The sequence below is a fragment of the Protobothrops mucrosquamatus genome, unplaced genomic scaffold, assembly GCF_001527695.2.
Source record: "Protobothrops mucrosquamatus isolate PMUCROS unplaced genomic scaffold, P.Mucros_1.0 scaffold41, whole genome shotgun sequence".
NCBI classification, from domain to species: Eukaryota; Metazoa; Chordata; class Lepidosauria; order Squamata; family Viperidae; genus Protobothrops; species Protobothrops mucrosquamatus.
The window spans coordinates 1,140,781-1,155,958 of record NW_015386423.1 but is presented as its reverse complement, the minus strand read 5'-3'; the positions used below and the strand labels follow the sequence as shown (position 1 = coordinate 1,155,958).

The window sequence follows — 15,178 nt, the reverse complement described above, 5'->3', positions numbered from 1 at the left end:
GATGTGTTCCAGTCCCAACTGTGGCTGTAAGTCAAGGACTACCTGTACAGGGACTAAGCAGAAAAGAGCGTAACCCAGGACTGGCATCGTACTGCTGTGTTTGAGGTTTGCACGGAGACTTTATTTTAAGGTACTGGACACACCCCAGCAAAGAATGAATGCTCACTTTTCATATGGCAGAAATATAGGATGTTATGTGAATTCATGTTTAATATGTAATAGCAAAACCTTGATTGATCAGTTGAGGCTGAAGTAGCTTCAAAAACAAATTAATCCCAAATCAGGACAGTCAAAATGTCTCTTCAAAACTGACATTCATGAAGAATTGTGACCAAAAACTGTCTGGATCTGGGAAAAAGGTTATCAGAAATCTCATTTCACACTATTAAAATACAGATGTATACAGGGCACTCCAATGTTTAGTATTATTTCTAGGATATAAGTTAATTTCTAAGATCAAAACTGCATTATTAATAAAACTGAAGCTGGACAGGCTAATTTTATGCATTCTGTGAAATGTGAGATTACGTATCAACAAAGATAACCCTTTTTTACAATTATAATCATGTGCCAAATATTTTTATGAGCATCACCATGATGTGGCAATAAGATGGTTAACTTTTTATAATTAAATCCTCCAATTATCCTACTGAAAGATTTTGGTACTCTCACACTATCCATTCTGTAATTGAAACAACCATATAGTTTAAAAAGGCACAGTAAAGTCTGCAATTTTAGTAGCATTGTTCAGATTATTATTTTGCCTCTAGGCAAGCAGACAGCAAAACAAAACAGCATAGTACCATACAAAAAGCATCTTCCCTGTTCTGTGTTACAATTATAGAACCAGAACGACTTCCAAACAGTATTGAGCCTTGTCCACAGATACACTCACTGCCTTCCAAAAATGCCCAGTGCATTTTTATAGCAATGAGACTGAGATCTTAAGAGCACAAGAATCAGAAGCAGAGAAGCTGGCAACTGCTGCTCAAGTTGCTAGATAAAGTGAAATAGTCTTCTTCCCTCTTGGAAGTCTTACGTTTATAAAAATCTTCTCTCCTTCATAGGCTCTTTGGTAGGCACAGAAAAAAATGGCTACCTTTAGGCAAAGCTTAAAGTATTTGTTTACTGCATTAGCATTTCATTCTTTGAGAGAGTTCAGGGCACTCTGAGAGGGAGGCCTTCAGAGGCACAAGGTTTTTCAAGAAGCTAAGCACAAGCCTAGCAATAAGAAGATATTGTAACTGCATTTTCCCAAAGTAGAAGGATGGCAGGGCCCAGTGTCTCAGGTGTCCTTCTGAGCATTCCCATGCAAAACAATAGGTGCACAAGCAGCCAATGAATGAAGCACGGCAGACATTTGCCACATACTCTTCACTGTTCAGGAGACCGAAGAGAAAATGTGAGCATCCCCTAAAACAGGGGTTAGGGCAGATTCATTCCAAAGGTAATCCCCCATACAAGTAACCTTTAGGAATCTTGATTTATTTATTTTTGATGGCTACAATTCTTCCCCATTACTGGCCGAGTGGACTTTCCAGAGTCAGTAAAGAAAAAGTTAGAAGTTCTGAAGTAAAGACAGAGGGACACCAGACCTTGTATTGTCAAAGTCACAGACAAAGTGGCTGCAAATCTGCTTCCATACCTTCATGCCAACTTTGGCTTACTAATCTTCTCCAGCTTCATTTATGGATACAATGTCAAAAGCTTTATTAGAGGTTAACTTAAGGCAATCCACTATTTATAAAACAAAGTAAAAAGGAAAGGAGAAAGACTGATGAAGAAGTCTGAAACGAGACCGACCTAGACACCCTGGGTGAGATTGGATGGGTTAAGGGTCTCTGGTACTATCTGTCTTCACTACTGAGAGCACACAACCCACCACCGATGCCTGTCTCTGAATGGCGGAGCTAGAATGCAAGTTAAGGGGATTAATAGAGAAAACAACTAGCATCCCAGCAATAGCAAAAAGCAACCCCATTGACTTTAAACATTCAATGCAGATTCAGAATAGATTGGTCACTTATATTATAGCCCAAATAGTTTAAAATTTCCCATTACATTTACATGCCGTAACAGCATTTTAAAAATCAAATCAGAATCCAATCTGTTTTGACACACAGAATAACACAAGTTGTTATTTCTTACCTGCAACTTTAACTGGATGTTCATGTTCATCAATTCAGACTAGAAAGTCTGACAATCAAAAATGATAATTAGATGCAGTCAACCAGCAGACTAGTATTCAGCCCTGTTTGATGCAGAGCTCTGGGAAGCTGCCATTATGCCTTGCGGATATTGAGAGGGCAAGTACTTGCCTTCTCCGCCCCCAATCCCCCCACCCCCGTGCTATTCTTAGTTTACTGAATTTTACCTCAGGAACAGAAACACTTATCCCCCCCCCATTTTTCGGATGTTTGTAAAGGCAGCTTTATCCTTAGCATACTTATTGTAAGCATTAATAAAACAATGCAACTGCTACTCAATCCAGTGCAGCCTGATAGCTAATATTTATCCAAATATCAGCTCCTATAGCAACAAAAATGTTTAGTTCTGGAGCTCAGGGAAATCATTCCTGAAGGACAGAAGCCCCTTCTCTAACCCTCTCCAGGAAGAGCCCCTGCGTGTCATGAGCCCTGGCAACTGGTTTTACTCATCAGGCATTGGGGAGAGGAGCAGGCCTGGTATCTCTTTATCCATCATGAACTCTTATTTCCAACACAAATCAAATCACTTAGAGGAAGTTGTGCTTGATCTTTTATTTTTCTATTTATTCATTATTTAGTTAATATACCACCTATCTCACCATCAAGCGATTCACTTACTTTCTCCTCTTTCAAACCATGCTTTTCCAATTTTTGAAACACTATTAGAATGAGAAATTTGCAGAACTCATTCGGGATATTACTTGGCATCTATGTAAAAAATATACTTCAATTCAATTTTTATTATTAAATAAATGCACAACCCCAGCAACTTTGGGCAAATGTTTTAAAAAATTACAATTATACCCGCATACTTCTTGTCACAGACATGCTAACCTGGCCTATGCTAAGAAGAAGCAGAATACTATATTGCATCGTGGTTTAGGATTGTTTAGAGTTTAAGGGGTAAAATCCATGGGACTGAAGCAAACATAAGCTACATGATATTCCCCCGCCTAGAGCAGCCTCATGACGAGATAGGCGGCAAATAAATGTAACAAATAAATCATTGTGATTTCAATGGCTCCACTCTGACCACTTGAGCTCAAAAGTAAGCAAAGCTAAGCCTGGTTAATATTTAGATAGAGGATGCCAGAAAACATCAGAGTTGCAAGTTAAACTGAGAAGTTAAAACAATCCAAGATTGCAATTTCTTTCATGTTCACATCAGGTAAACTATCTAGATGTGTCCGTGGAATCTTCCTAAATCAAAATTAACTCAAAGGCATCTACTTTTTAATTTGCATTTAATATAAGAACTGAAAAGCAGCCTAGAAAGCAGAATCTGTGCTACCACAATTTTTGAGGAGTTTATCAGGAAGCCCATCTTGCATCTTCAACCCAGAGTGATGGATCTTCCCTTTCTTTACTGAATACTCCAGCCACCTATCTCTTTATGGACTCAAGAATGATTTTTTTTCAGGTTAGCCAGGGATTATTCTGTTTTACATTTCTTTCATATATGTTGATTAGCCAGTAGAGATTTATTTAGATTATTTTTATACATACTAGAATCTGAACTGGTGCGCCAGTTCTTCACACACTTGCTGGTAAAGTGACAGGAGAAGAACTGGCCAGGGCCATGGCTGCCCCATGATATCCAAGCATTTCCTCCTGGCCTTTAGGCATAAACTAACACGGGTTCCTCCTCTTCTCCTTCTGTTTCTCAGAGATGGAGAGCAGGGATCATTCTCTAGTTTCACACTGGTCCCATATCGTGTAGTGCATCCAATATCAATGTATGCTCCTTTACGGTTATTGATGGATCTCTGGCTTTGCGACAGAGGCATCTCTTTAGAGCTTAACATGTAAAGACAGCTGTCAACTGATAGTTGATCGTTGATAAAGGAGCCACCTTACATCTGGAATGATGAACATGAAGCATTCCTCTTATGCTAAAACAATTAAATGTGCTCTTGACAGGTTAATTTCCATGTCTTAGCTTTAAACTGGTTTAGATGGATTTGCAAATTAAAAGCCAATCAATAGTAGCAGAACTAGCAGTTTGTTCTTGCAGGGCCTCATGCCTGAGCTCAGCCAATCCTGTTCCTCAAGAAATCAGAAGTTTACTGATGCAGATTTTTATGTAACCTGTTAATGTGTTTCAGAACCCCTGATTTTAAAGTAATGAAAGAGACTTGGGGCCACCAGATATTGGCTCACCTTATGGCTAGGGAAGCAGAGAACAAAAGAAGCTAAGTCTTAAATAAAGAAAATAGTTCTCATCAGCCCTCACTGCTTCATCTGTCAATGACACCAGTAAAACTGATTCAGAATGGAGAACTCTGTATGTAACCAAAATGAATGTAAAGACGACTGTCATTAGTGTAGACAGTATTCAAATGTTAGTTGAACGTTTAAAGATATGCTTTATTGGTCCTGATCCTATCACACACAAGGTACAGTTTATTCTTTGTTTTTAAATGATTGTAACTCTCCCCACTTTTTTTAAAAAAAAGTCTTGGTATGCATCATAGGAGATTTCTCTTGTTCTCCAGTTTTCATCCTTTATCATCTGTACTCATTCTACTTTGCAGGACAAGGTTGCAATTTTTAAGCCAGCCTTGTGGGCAAATTAATTTTCCACTGCATAAAACATTTGGAATTAAACCTTCCTATGTTTAGCTCTGCTATATAAATATATTATCTTTCTTTAAAAAGCAGACCAAGATTATTACTACTAAATCCCATATTTTAGGGAGCATAATAAAGGTATTAAATACAAGCTACCACTTAGTCAAATAATTTAACCAATATATACTGAATAACATTGCTTGTCTGCCAACTATCTGGAAACTAGTACTGAAAAATCTCTCTATTACATACACAACTATGTTCTACTCTGCTACTACATGTCTTTAGAAAGACTTTGTTGTTCAATGTGTGGAGTAACACAAGAGAATCTACCACTGCATATTAGTTTTCTTTAGAACAAACTCACATGTTCAGTTTTTGAAAGGAATTGGACTGACTCAGACAACCAAAGCTGACAAGTAACAGACAACTAGTTCTCCTAAGCCAATTTTTCAAATGCTTGAAGATGAGCTCAAACATGAAAAACATTAAAGATCTGTGGGTTTAAAATGCTAGCATTTTCCAAAGTTCTTGCAGCTGTTTTTCTCTTTAACTAATTAGCTTTATAGATCAAAGGAAAGTATGCTTCAGGACTTTTTTAGCTGAAATTTTCTTTGAATTTAATGACTAGTTTTCCTGATCTACACTTAAATCCACAGATTTCATGAGGAAAAAAATTCAAATACATTAATAGTGAGCAGTGCTGCAAAGTGTTTACCCTGGCTCAACTCTTATCCTTTCAAAAATCAAGCAGCCTGTTTCCAAATCCTGGCAACAGCTTTGTGGAGAGAATCTGGAATAGAACTATGAAAAAGGGTCTACTCCAAATATATATGATTCCAAGATAAAAACTATCCAAGACAGCCTTACACCAGGTAACTTCCTCCAACAGTCTCTCATATAATATAAAATAAAGACAAAAATAGGAGAAAAAACTTTAAAACCTACATTAATTAGGAGACTCTTTCAAAAAAAAATTCAGCTTATTTTAATTTATGGTAATTTTAAATTCTATTTAGCTGATGTCCCTTCATATACCTCCGAAATAACTAAATGTTCAAATTATAAGGAATATGATTTAATTAAAGCTAGTACTTTGATTCTCTGTAATTCTTCTCTAACAAAAATGGAGGTATATTTAACACTCCATCTCAATTATAATTTAGCAATTATCACATTTTAAAAAATGCGTGCAAGAATTGAAGCAGAAGATATAGTGGGCAATAACATCTCCAGTGCTGCTTCTATTTTTTTATATATATATCTGCAAACTTTTCCAGCACTGCTCATGTGTTCAACAATATTCATAGGTATTAAAATCTTAATCTAAGCCAAAGGAAGTACTTACCAGCAGCAACTATGCCTGGGGGGGGCGAACCCACTTCTCCCCCACTTGTTTGACTCATGGATGCTATTGAGAGTTCTCTGGAAGGTGGCAGCTGCAGCTCCTTAGGGAGGAGATCATAGACTGATTCTGCAAACAAGAAATAGAGGCATTTATGATTCAAAGAAAATGCTCACTACTATTTAATAACAAAACATAAATAAAGGCAATAATGTCAGAGGTCATTAGTCTCCCATATATAAAACCAGAATTGTTAACAGACATGCATATTTTAAGCCTATAGAAGAACAAAGATACATATTTTTGCATCAAAATAAAAGCAAAAAATGCTGTCTAACAGTTAAAAGCATTACCGAATACCTTTGATTCAATCTTTCATTTATTTAAATATTTACTCCCCAATATTAGAGAGCTAATTATGCTTTGTGGCAGAAAAATAGAAGTTTATGGGAAAGAATTCTGTTCTACTTTCTATCATATTCTGTTTTCTACAATCTGATTTTCATGAAAAGTTCTCTCAATATGTGTACTAATCTACAACCAATTTCCTGTTGCACAAAAAAATCTGATTTAGGAAATGTGCATTATTTAATTTAATTTAATTTAATAATTTAATTTATATACCGCCCTTCTCCCGTAGGACTCAGGGCGGTGCACAGCATATTAAAACAGACAAACAAAATACATCAAAGAACAAAAAACCCCCATAAAACCAAATTAAAAGCCAAATATTAGAAGCTGTGTGTCAATTAAAATTTTCTTAAAATCATCCCTACCTAAAATCNGCGCGGCCGCATTCTGGACCAGTTGAAGTCTCCGGGTGCTCCTCAGAGGGAGCCCCATGTAGAGAGCATTACAGTAGTCCAGGCGAGAGGTGACGAGAGCGTGAGTGACCGTGCGCAAGGCGTCCCGGTCCAGAAAAGGTCGCAACTGGTGGATCAGGCGGACCTGATAAAACGCCCCCCTGGTCACGGCCGACAAATGATCCCATTTAAACGAGTAATTATTTAGGACATTTGTTAACATTTATGTATATAGTATAATGTTCTACCTATTTTAATGAACTTTGTTTAATTAGATCATTAGCATGATCATACAGGGCTATTTTAATTTATCCCATCAATCTGTCCTATTCTCAGTTTTAAAAAAATAACCAATAATTTAATATAGCCACCATCACTGTTGTTATTAGGTTCCTACACTTCACTGAGGCCAAAACACTTTGCATATGCATGGATTACTTTCTAGGTCCTCTCTCAAATAGAAAAGCCAGTAGTTTTTTGAGTCTGACTCAGAAGCAAAGCCTTGAGTTAATTTGTGGTTCAAATCAAAATGAACGGGCATTCAGTTTAGCTTTACTTACTTTCTCCATGCAATATTATTAAATAAACCCTTGTACAAGACTTCAGTATATGGGAAAAAATGTGGGCTGGTGCCCTGCATGCCGACCAAGGACAGAGAATTAAGCTCAGCCACAGAACAGCAAGTCTGCAGGAGGGATTCTCCTCCACCTCACCTACTCTGCACAAGATGAAAGATTACTCTTTAGAGAGAAAAATGAAACAATCACTACCATAGGACCCAAAACATTTTTTCCTGGCGGAAACATTTTCCTTGTTTCTTTCAGTGTCACAGTCCCATAAGGCCTAAAAATATTCAACCTTTTTCAGTTTGGGTAGCTTGGCAGAGTGAAGTCTTTGAGAAATTTAACATGTATTTTAAGCCACATACAGTAACTCTACACAGCATTCCTGTAGATGTGTGTGTGTGCGGGGGGGGGGGGAAGAATTGGCTTAAATCATTCTGAAACTTGGGTCCTCAAATAATAAATTAATAACTGAATTTTGAAAAAGGCCTGTGATATTCTGAATAGCAGTACTTCAAATTAAAACATTATACCATTTGGAAAATAAAACTGAAGGGAAGAATGCAACATTTCTCATAAAATCCATTTTTCCACTTGACAGATCAGATTAGTATCATAACTATCCCACTGTAAGTCGTATCAGAAAAAGTTTCAACTAAATATGAATGTTAGCAATCCCACATAAAAAAAGTTTCACACTTCAACATTTTGTCCTAGATCCACTTTATACCATTATAGTACATTCTTTTAAGCAATATACAGAGATACTCATGTAAATCTCAATTCTACTCTGATCACTAGATGGATCACGAACCACAGGTTGAGCAACAAGAATCCACAAATGCATTCACCAGCTCCTTGGGATGGGTGCATTAAATTCTGTTTTTATGTTCTACTTCCATGATGATTTCCAAGCAAGAAACAAACTGAACGGCAGCAGGGCTGGCTTTTAATCTTATCTTCTTAAAGCCCTGCATAAATGAAAGATGATCCTGCCTTTTTCCAAAGTCCACTGTGCATGATTGAGGACACAAGAGAAAAGAGGATTGGTGACAATCACAAAGAATGCTGTTAGTGAGCCAAGCCAATATTTATAAGCTTCTGCTGGAGAATAACTATTCCTTTTAAGACTAGTATAAGAAAGGCCTTCCCCCAACTTGCTGACTTAATTAAACTCAGAAGCAATTATTAGAGAATATTTATTCTGTCAATTAGCAAATCAATATTCTTTTTTTCTGTTGTGGTGCTTCAAGTGTAGATCTCACCATGTTTGGAAAAATTACAGGAAAACATCCTGGTTGTATATTAACCTTTGAAAGGATTCCAGCAGGCAGGAATAAGGCAGCGGAAGGGGGACGACATTCTAGATGTAACCTAGCATCTTTTTCTACTGTTCCTTGATGAATTAAGCTCATCTACTTCCAGATAGTTGAATTAAAATAGTGCAACATTTGATATCCTGTGTAGACAGAACTTCAAAAAGGCAGGGCCTCATTATAAGAATACCAAAGTTTCAAAACAAAACCACTGAAGTTCTATTATTACCTGATTTCCAACTTTTGCTGATACGGATGCCCACTATTGTTAGACTTGAAAGACAGAGCAACCCTTTATTCTTTGATTGCATTTTTCCAACCAGCATTTCCAATTTTCATTTGCTTGAAGGATTTAAAATAAATCCATCTGCTTGAGTAAGGACCAAATATGTGGCAAGAAATTAATTCTACTTTTTTCACTGATCTCTTTTGTTTCTATTAGGCACACGTGGCCTACAGTACTAAAAAAAAGATACCATGAAAGGTATTATGTGGACTATAGAATTATAGAAACTAATTGTTATTGATTGTTTTTAAATATAACCCCAAACAACACGCTGTTTACCAAATATTAAGGTGATTATGTTAAAAAATCAATAAAACATTTTTTTAAAAGATACCATGAATGCAATCACTTGCAATTAAAAAAAAACCTACTCAAAACATGAAGAAATGGTCAGCAATGCCAAAGGTGAATAGTGCTGTCTTTAAGATACTTGAGACCAAGGTTGAAATTCCCTCTCAGTCATGGACGATCAAATTATTCTATGTACAATGAAGCATATAATGGTGGGGGAAATGTGGAAGAGAATGCTATTCACCTAACTTTGAGCTTCTGAAGGGAAGAAATGGGACAGGTGGATCGATGGCATTTCTATTTCTACTCCATATCAGTTATTCCTCAGAACCAATTATGTGCCAGCTATGGTCCAAGAACAGAACCCTGATGTTGATTTCTTAATTACAGTGTTCTTCGTTTGAAAATTTACTTGTCAAAGATACTGTTTACTATGAATACATAATTGTGTGCCTTAGTTTAACCAAGAATGGTCCAAGCATTCAACAAAAATAAACTCTTCTGAATTCTGTTATACTGTTCCAGTATGAAAGGCATATGCAGCAGCAAGAAAGCAGCTTGGACAAGCCTGGTAAATGGCTCAGTGAGTATTTAAGGGTAGACAAGACACATTAAATATCATTCCCCAGTTCTAATAATTGTAATATTATCAGGCTTTCTATCTAATATATGTAAGAGTAAATCAATTCTTTCATTTCTAATAATCAAACTGAAACACCTACTCGCTTGTATTCCTGATTTGTGAGAACTCCTAATTTCCAATCCTGGAATTATGCAAACAATTCTATTTGCTTAAGTGTTTATAGTACTTATTTGCTATTTCTCAATTAAACTAGTGGCAAATAGTCTGAATTTTGCAAAACTCCAAGTGCTGCTGATTGAAAAATGGAAAGCAAGGATGGTTTTAAAAGCAGGCATTAGAACCTTGGAAGAAGAGAAAGTAAACTAAGAATCAACCATATCCTAATCATGATCTACTGCTAGCCTTCTTTCATATAAAAAACACACCATTAGATGAACGGCATATAAACAAACACTCGCTTTTGAGTTGAGCTCAGTTTATGGTGACTTTATAAATTTTCATTGCTAATTTCTCTGCTGATTGGCAAGTTTTCTACTGCCTTCTCCCAGGGTATTTTTCTCAACTTCCCAGACTGAAGCCCTGAAGTGTCCTTGTGGTCTCGTATACAATCAGCAGAGAAATGCAACCTTTTTTATTTGGGCCTTCGATATCAGTGAAGGTCAGCTAGGCTCCCCACCTGCTAAGGGCCATGCCAAATCTCTCTCATGTCTCTGGACTAAGTGGGTGGTGGTGGTGGTTAAGAAGACCGAGAGACTCTTTAATCATGGTTCTACCTTGCTAGGGCAAACCACCAGATGCATATGCCTAATGCCGAAGCATTCAGATCCTGTCCAAGCCTCTTTCTGTTCTCCAATAATGCCCATACTCAGAAAGTCCTTGCCAAATTCTCAGTAGAGATGATTATAAATAGATTTTCTATTACTGAAGTGTTTCTCAGTTTATAGTCTGTTCGGTAGTGTTTACACAGTCTACTTCAGAAAGTCCATCAATGCTATTTCTCTGCCATGCCACAGTTCTTGGTTAGACAGGAATGCTTCTGTATTTGGTTTTCATATTTATCTTTTAAAAATATGAAAGCTACAGTTATGAGTAACTGAATCAGGAATCAATTATTCATATAAATTGCCAAATTAAACTTCAGTTGTCTAAAAAAGGCATATCAAACTCAGGACGTCACGTGACGTTGCGCGACATATCGTGACTTTTTCCCCATTGCCAGCAATGGGGTGGGCGCGGCTTCGACATGATGCATCCAAGCCTGCGGGCCGGCAGTTTGACATGCCTGGTCTAAAACAAGAATATTTTATCATTATGTTTCCCAGTAATTATTGAATGCAGCAGGCCACTGAATAAATAAATTGTACATTCCTATAAAAATGTTATCGCACAAGGATTTTTTAAATCCATATGGCTGCCATGATTATAAGTTATAAATGATAGTAGATGCAATGCAAAATGAGGAGGAGGAGGAAAGACAATAGTTTTGTATCTATTGCGGCAGCCAAGATGAATAAATTTTCACCACTACCATTTATTTTTCTGGTTTCCTGCCACATCTTTGACTTGCAACCTTCCTTCTATAATAAGAACCAAATCAATGCCACAAAATAAATTTGCAGTCTAAACCATATTTATCATTTTGTGCATTATTTAGTTTGCTATATCAATTCTAGCAACTGACCAAAGTGGTCTAAGTACCAATCTAGGACCATACAAATTAAACTCCATTCAGCCATTAGGCTCACTGAGAGCCATCACTGTCTCTTACCATAATCTACTTTATAAGGTTATTGCAAGAACGAAGAGGATTACACTATAAATTGCCTTAAGCACATGACAATGAATTACATGTATTACAGTAAGTACTTAGATAAGCATTACATTATTCCTTTAGTCTATTTTTAAATTGTGTTGACTTCTAGATGAAAGACAGGCATGCTTTAAAGTCCTGCATTGTTTTATTGTTGTCTTCTGGGTGAAATAATGTTATGCTAAATATATACAAATGTTATACCCACTCACACATACAGAATGAGATCAAGCAGAGGAATAGCCATGACAAAAGTGATCCCGATGAGATGTACTATCGACAGATAGCTGAGTTGCCAGACTCTGGGAAATCCTACCAGTGACAGGAAAGGGCTAAATTAAAACACATCACTAAAGAACTGATCATAGCAGCAGAACAGGCATTAAGCACCAGATCCACAAAAGCAGAGGCCTACCACGCTAGACAGAACCCAAGAGGCAGACTATGCAGAGAGGCCTCAGAGACAGTCCAACACATGGTGGCAGCAGGCAGGAACAGCATACACTAACAGTACAACCAAGTAACTGATACTGTACTGTGTACAGGAACAACTGCATAAGGTATGGGCTAGGCCTTCACAAATACAGATGGGAGATTCCATAGAAGGTTGGCAACAATATGAGAGCTAAGATCCTGCGGGATTTCCAGATCCAAATAGACAGGCATCAGGCATCATCGTAGTAGATGACCAGAACACAGTGATGGTGAGAGATGTAGCAGTCTCAAGTGACAGCAACATCAGGAAGGAGTATGAGAAGATGGAGAAATACCAGGGGCTGAAGGAGGAACTAAAAAGGATATGGAAAGGAAAGACCAAAGCAATCCCAGCAGTGGTAGAATTCGGGGCTGTGGCTCCTAAGCTGGGAGAGGCTTCAATCAATCCCAGAAACCACCTCAGGGCTTTCTCTCCAGAGAAGTGTGGTGTTAAGAACAGCTAAGGTACTGCACAGGATCCTCAAACTCCCAGGTCTCTGGTAGAGTATCCAAGATTGAGGAAGACACAGAGCACCCACCAAGGCGAGAAGGGAATTCATATACTGTATAAAATGTTACATATATGGCGTCTGTTGCATGCACACGCATATGTATGTTACATAAACTTTCAAATCCTACTTGTTTCTAGATAATTTATGTATTCTTTCTAGTTTTGTTACCTTGCATATGATAACAAAGCGCCTATTTTATGAGAAACTGAGAAGAATGCTATAGAAGCTATTATGTCTTTAAAAATACTTACCTAAATCTTCTATGAAAATTATTGAAATTGTATTTATTTACAAAATGATAATACTTCAACATACAACATTCAATATATTTGCAACAATCAGCATTTTGATTTAGGTTTATTTAGGATGTTTTACTTGAATAATATTTACTATCATTCTTTCAGAATTATTTTTGAAAGCAAATACATTGTAAGATTATATTTGCTTGGTTATCACAACCACATGCTCTTAGCATCATAATTGGTATCACTGATCTAAATTAAATAAAAGGTTATTTGTGGTTGTCAGAGTAACTTTTGCTAAAGATTTAACAACTACCGGTTTTTCTAATAACAGAACATTCCATACAAAAGGGAACGAAGAAAAGGATATATGACAAAAATGACAAAATATTCTTAGAAAGATAGTCAAGCACTACCTATCAGTTCACAAGCCTCTTGTACACCACAAAACAGTTAATGTGAACATAGACTGGTAAAAAAAACCCTACACGAATACCAATTTGAAAATAAGCTTCCCAGATTCAAAGCTTCAGGTAACTGTAATAAATCAACAGCTTGATAAAAATCTGAAGTTACTGCTAGGATTGATGGAAGCAATATTGAGCAAACAACAATACCCAACACATATTTGGGTATTATTAATAACAGGCATTTTCAACAATTTAACATATTTTATATTTGCTACTCACCTGCTGCTAACCTATAGTTACCTACTACCCCACAAAATAGAAACTTAATTTAATGGGAGTTTTAGGTTACTGTGATAAAGAGTTAAATCTTCTAATTTCAAAAGCAACCAGCAGATTCTGTTTTTAGTTTTTCACAAGCCTCTCTAGACTTCCAGCCTCTTTATAGTTTGATGATAGTTTTTGTTTACATCTTAAGCCAGACGAGGGAAAACAAAAGATGTCGCCTTCCCAGTTACCGGAGGCTTCGCGCATCTTTCTTATCTAACCTCCGTTTGACTCTGGATTGGTCTTGTCAAAAGCCACCCACGCCCGGCTGGCCGCAGGGCTCTTCCTCGGGTATTGCTGCCACTTTCCGGCGCTGGAGTTGAAGGAAGCCAAGGCCAGCCCGGCCTCCTTCAGCAGCGGCCCAATTCAGCCGAGCTCGGGGCAACCAGATCCCCCCTTCGCCGCTCGGACCACGCTTTCCCCGCCCCCAGGGCCGCCCCCCCCGCCGCTCTCGGGAAGCGCCTCCAGCCCCCAGGCGGATCCGCGGGGCTCGCAGGCACCGGCCTGCCGCGAGGCTCCAACCGCTCGGGCCGCCCGCAATCCGGCCCGGGTGGCGCTGGCTGCGGCGGCCTGGCTCGCCCGCTGGCCGAGAAGGCCCAGCGCGGCCTCGGTGGCCGACTCACCCTTGGAGTAGAGGGACTTGGGCGACTCGAGGTCGAGGTCGGCGCTGAGCAGAGAGATGAAGTCCGAGGGCATCGCCGCTCCGGGGCCGCGCTGCGGGGACCGACGGGGAAGCGGCTCCGCGGGCGCCGCTCCTGACAGGAATCCGGTGGCTGCCGCCCAGCGGGACCGCCCCCTCGTTCCTAGTACTGCGCATGCGCCACCCGGCTCCGCGCGCCAGCGGTGGCCGGAGGGAGACCGAGAAAGCGGCGACAAGTGCAAGGCGCATGCGCCCCGCCCGAGAACGCGGGGAAATCCTCGGCCTTCGGGATCCTTCGACCTCTGCGCACCGAGAAGGAAATGGAGCGCGCATGCGCCCAGGTCTACCGTGCCTGGGGAGGAGGGCGGGATCGGAAGCACGAAGGAGTGCTTCTGCGCTTGCGCCCCTAGAACTGTCCGGGGAGGGGTCGCGGAGGGAGTGGCGCGGCAATTAGCCTGTTTGGCAAGCGGGCGAAGCGGAGGGAGACTCCCCCCCTTGCCAAAGGGGTGGGGCCTGGGCAGGGAGGCGTGGCACCCAGGTGGGAAGTGGGGGGACAGCGGCGCCAGCTCGGAGCCCCCCCGCGAGGAGGCGCCATCGAGGCCGACTCGTTCAGTGGCGCGCAACAGGCCGTCGGCCCAACCTGCATCCCGGGCTGGCCCTTGCGGGGCGGGGGGATCATGGAAGCGCTGGAAGCGAAGGGTCGCAGCCAGGGGAACAGCCCGGACCCCGGCACACTTGGCGGCAGCGTCCGCCCGGCAGCAGGAGGGCCCCGGTGGGGAAGGCCGGGGGAAAATGCTTCCC

General features: G+C 39.7%; 1 protein-coding gene across 2 annotated transcripts in view; it reads right to left on the bottom strand.

The window, feature by feature from the left end:
* The window catches only part of NFAT5 (nuclear factor of activated T cells 5), a 32,353-nt gene extending 17,920 nt beyond the window's left edge, over positions 1 to 14,433 (bottom strand). For both annotated transcript variants that reach the window (XM_015811445.1, XM_015811446.1), the window contains exons 1-2: positions 14,361 to 14,433; positions 6,127 to 6,252 (exon numbers count right to left, since the gene is read on the bottom strand). In XM_015811445.1, the coding sequence (XP_015666931.1) occupies positions 6,127 to 6,252; positions 14,361 to 14,433 (199 nt within the window). The remainder of the gene's footprint in view (positions 1 to 6,126; positions 6,253 to 14,360) is intronic.
* Positions 14,434 to 15,178: the final 745 nt, after the last annotated feature.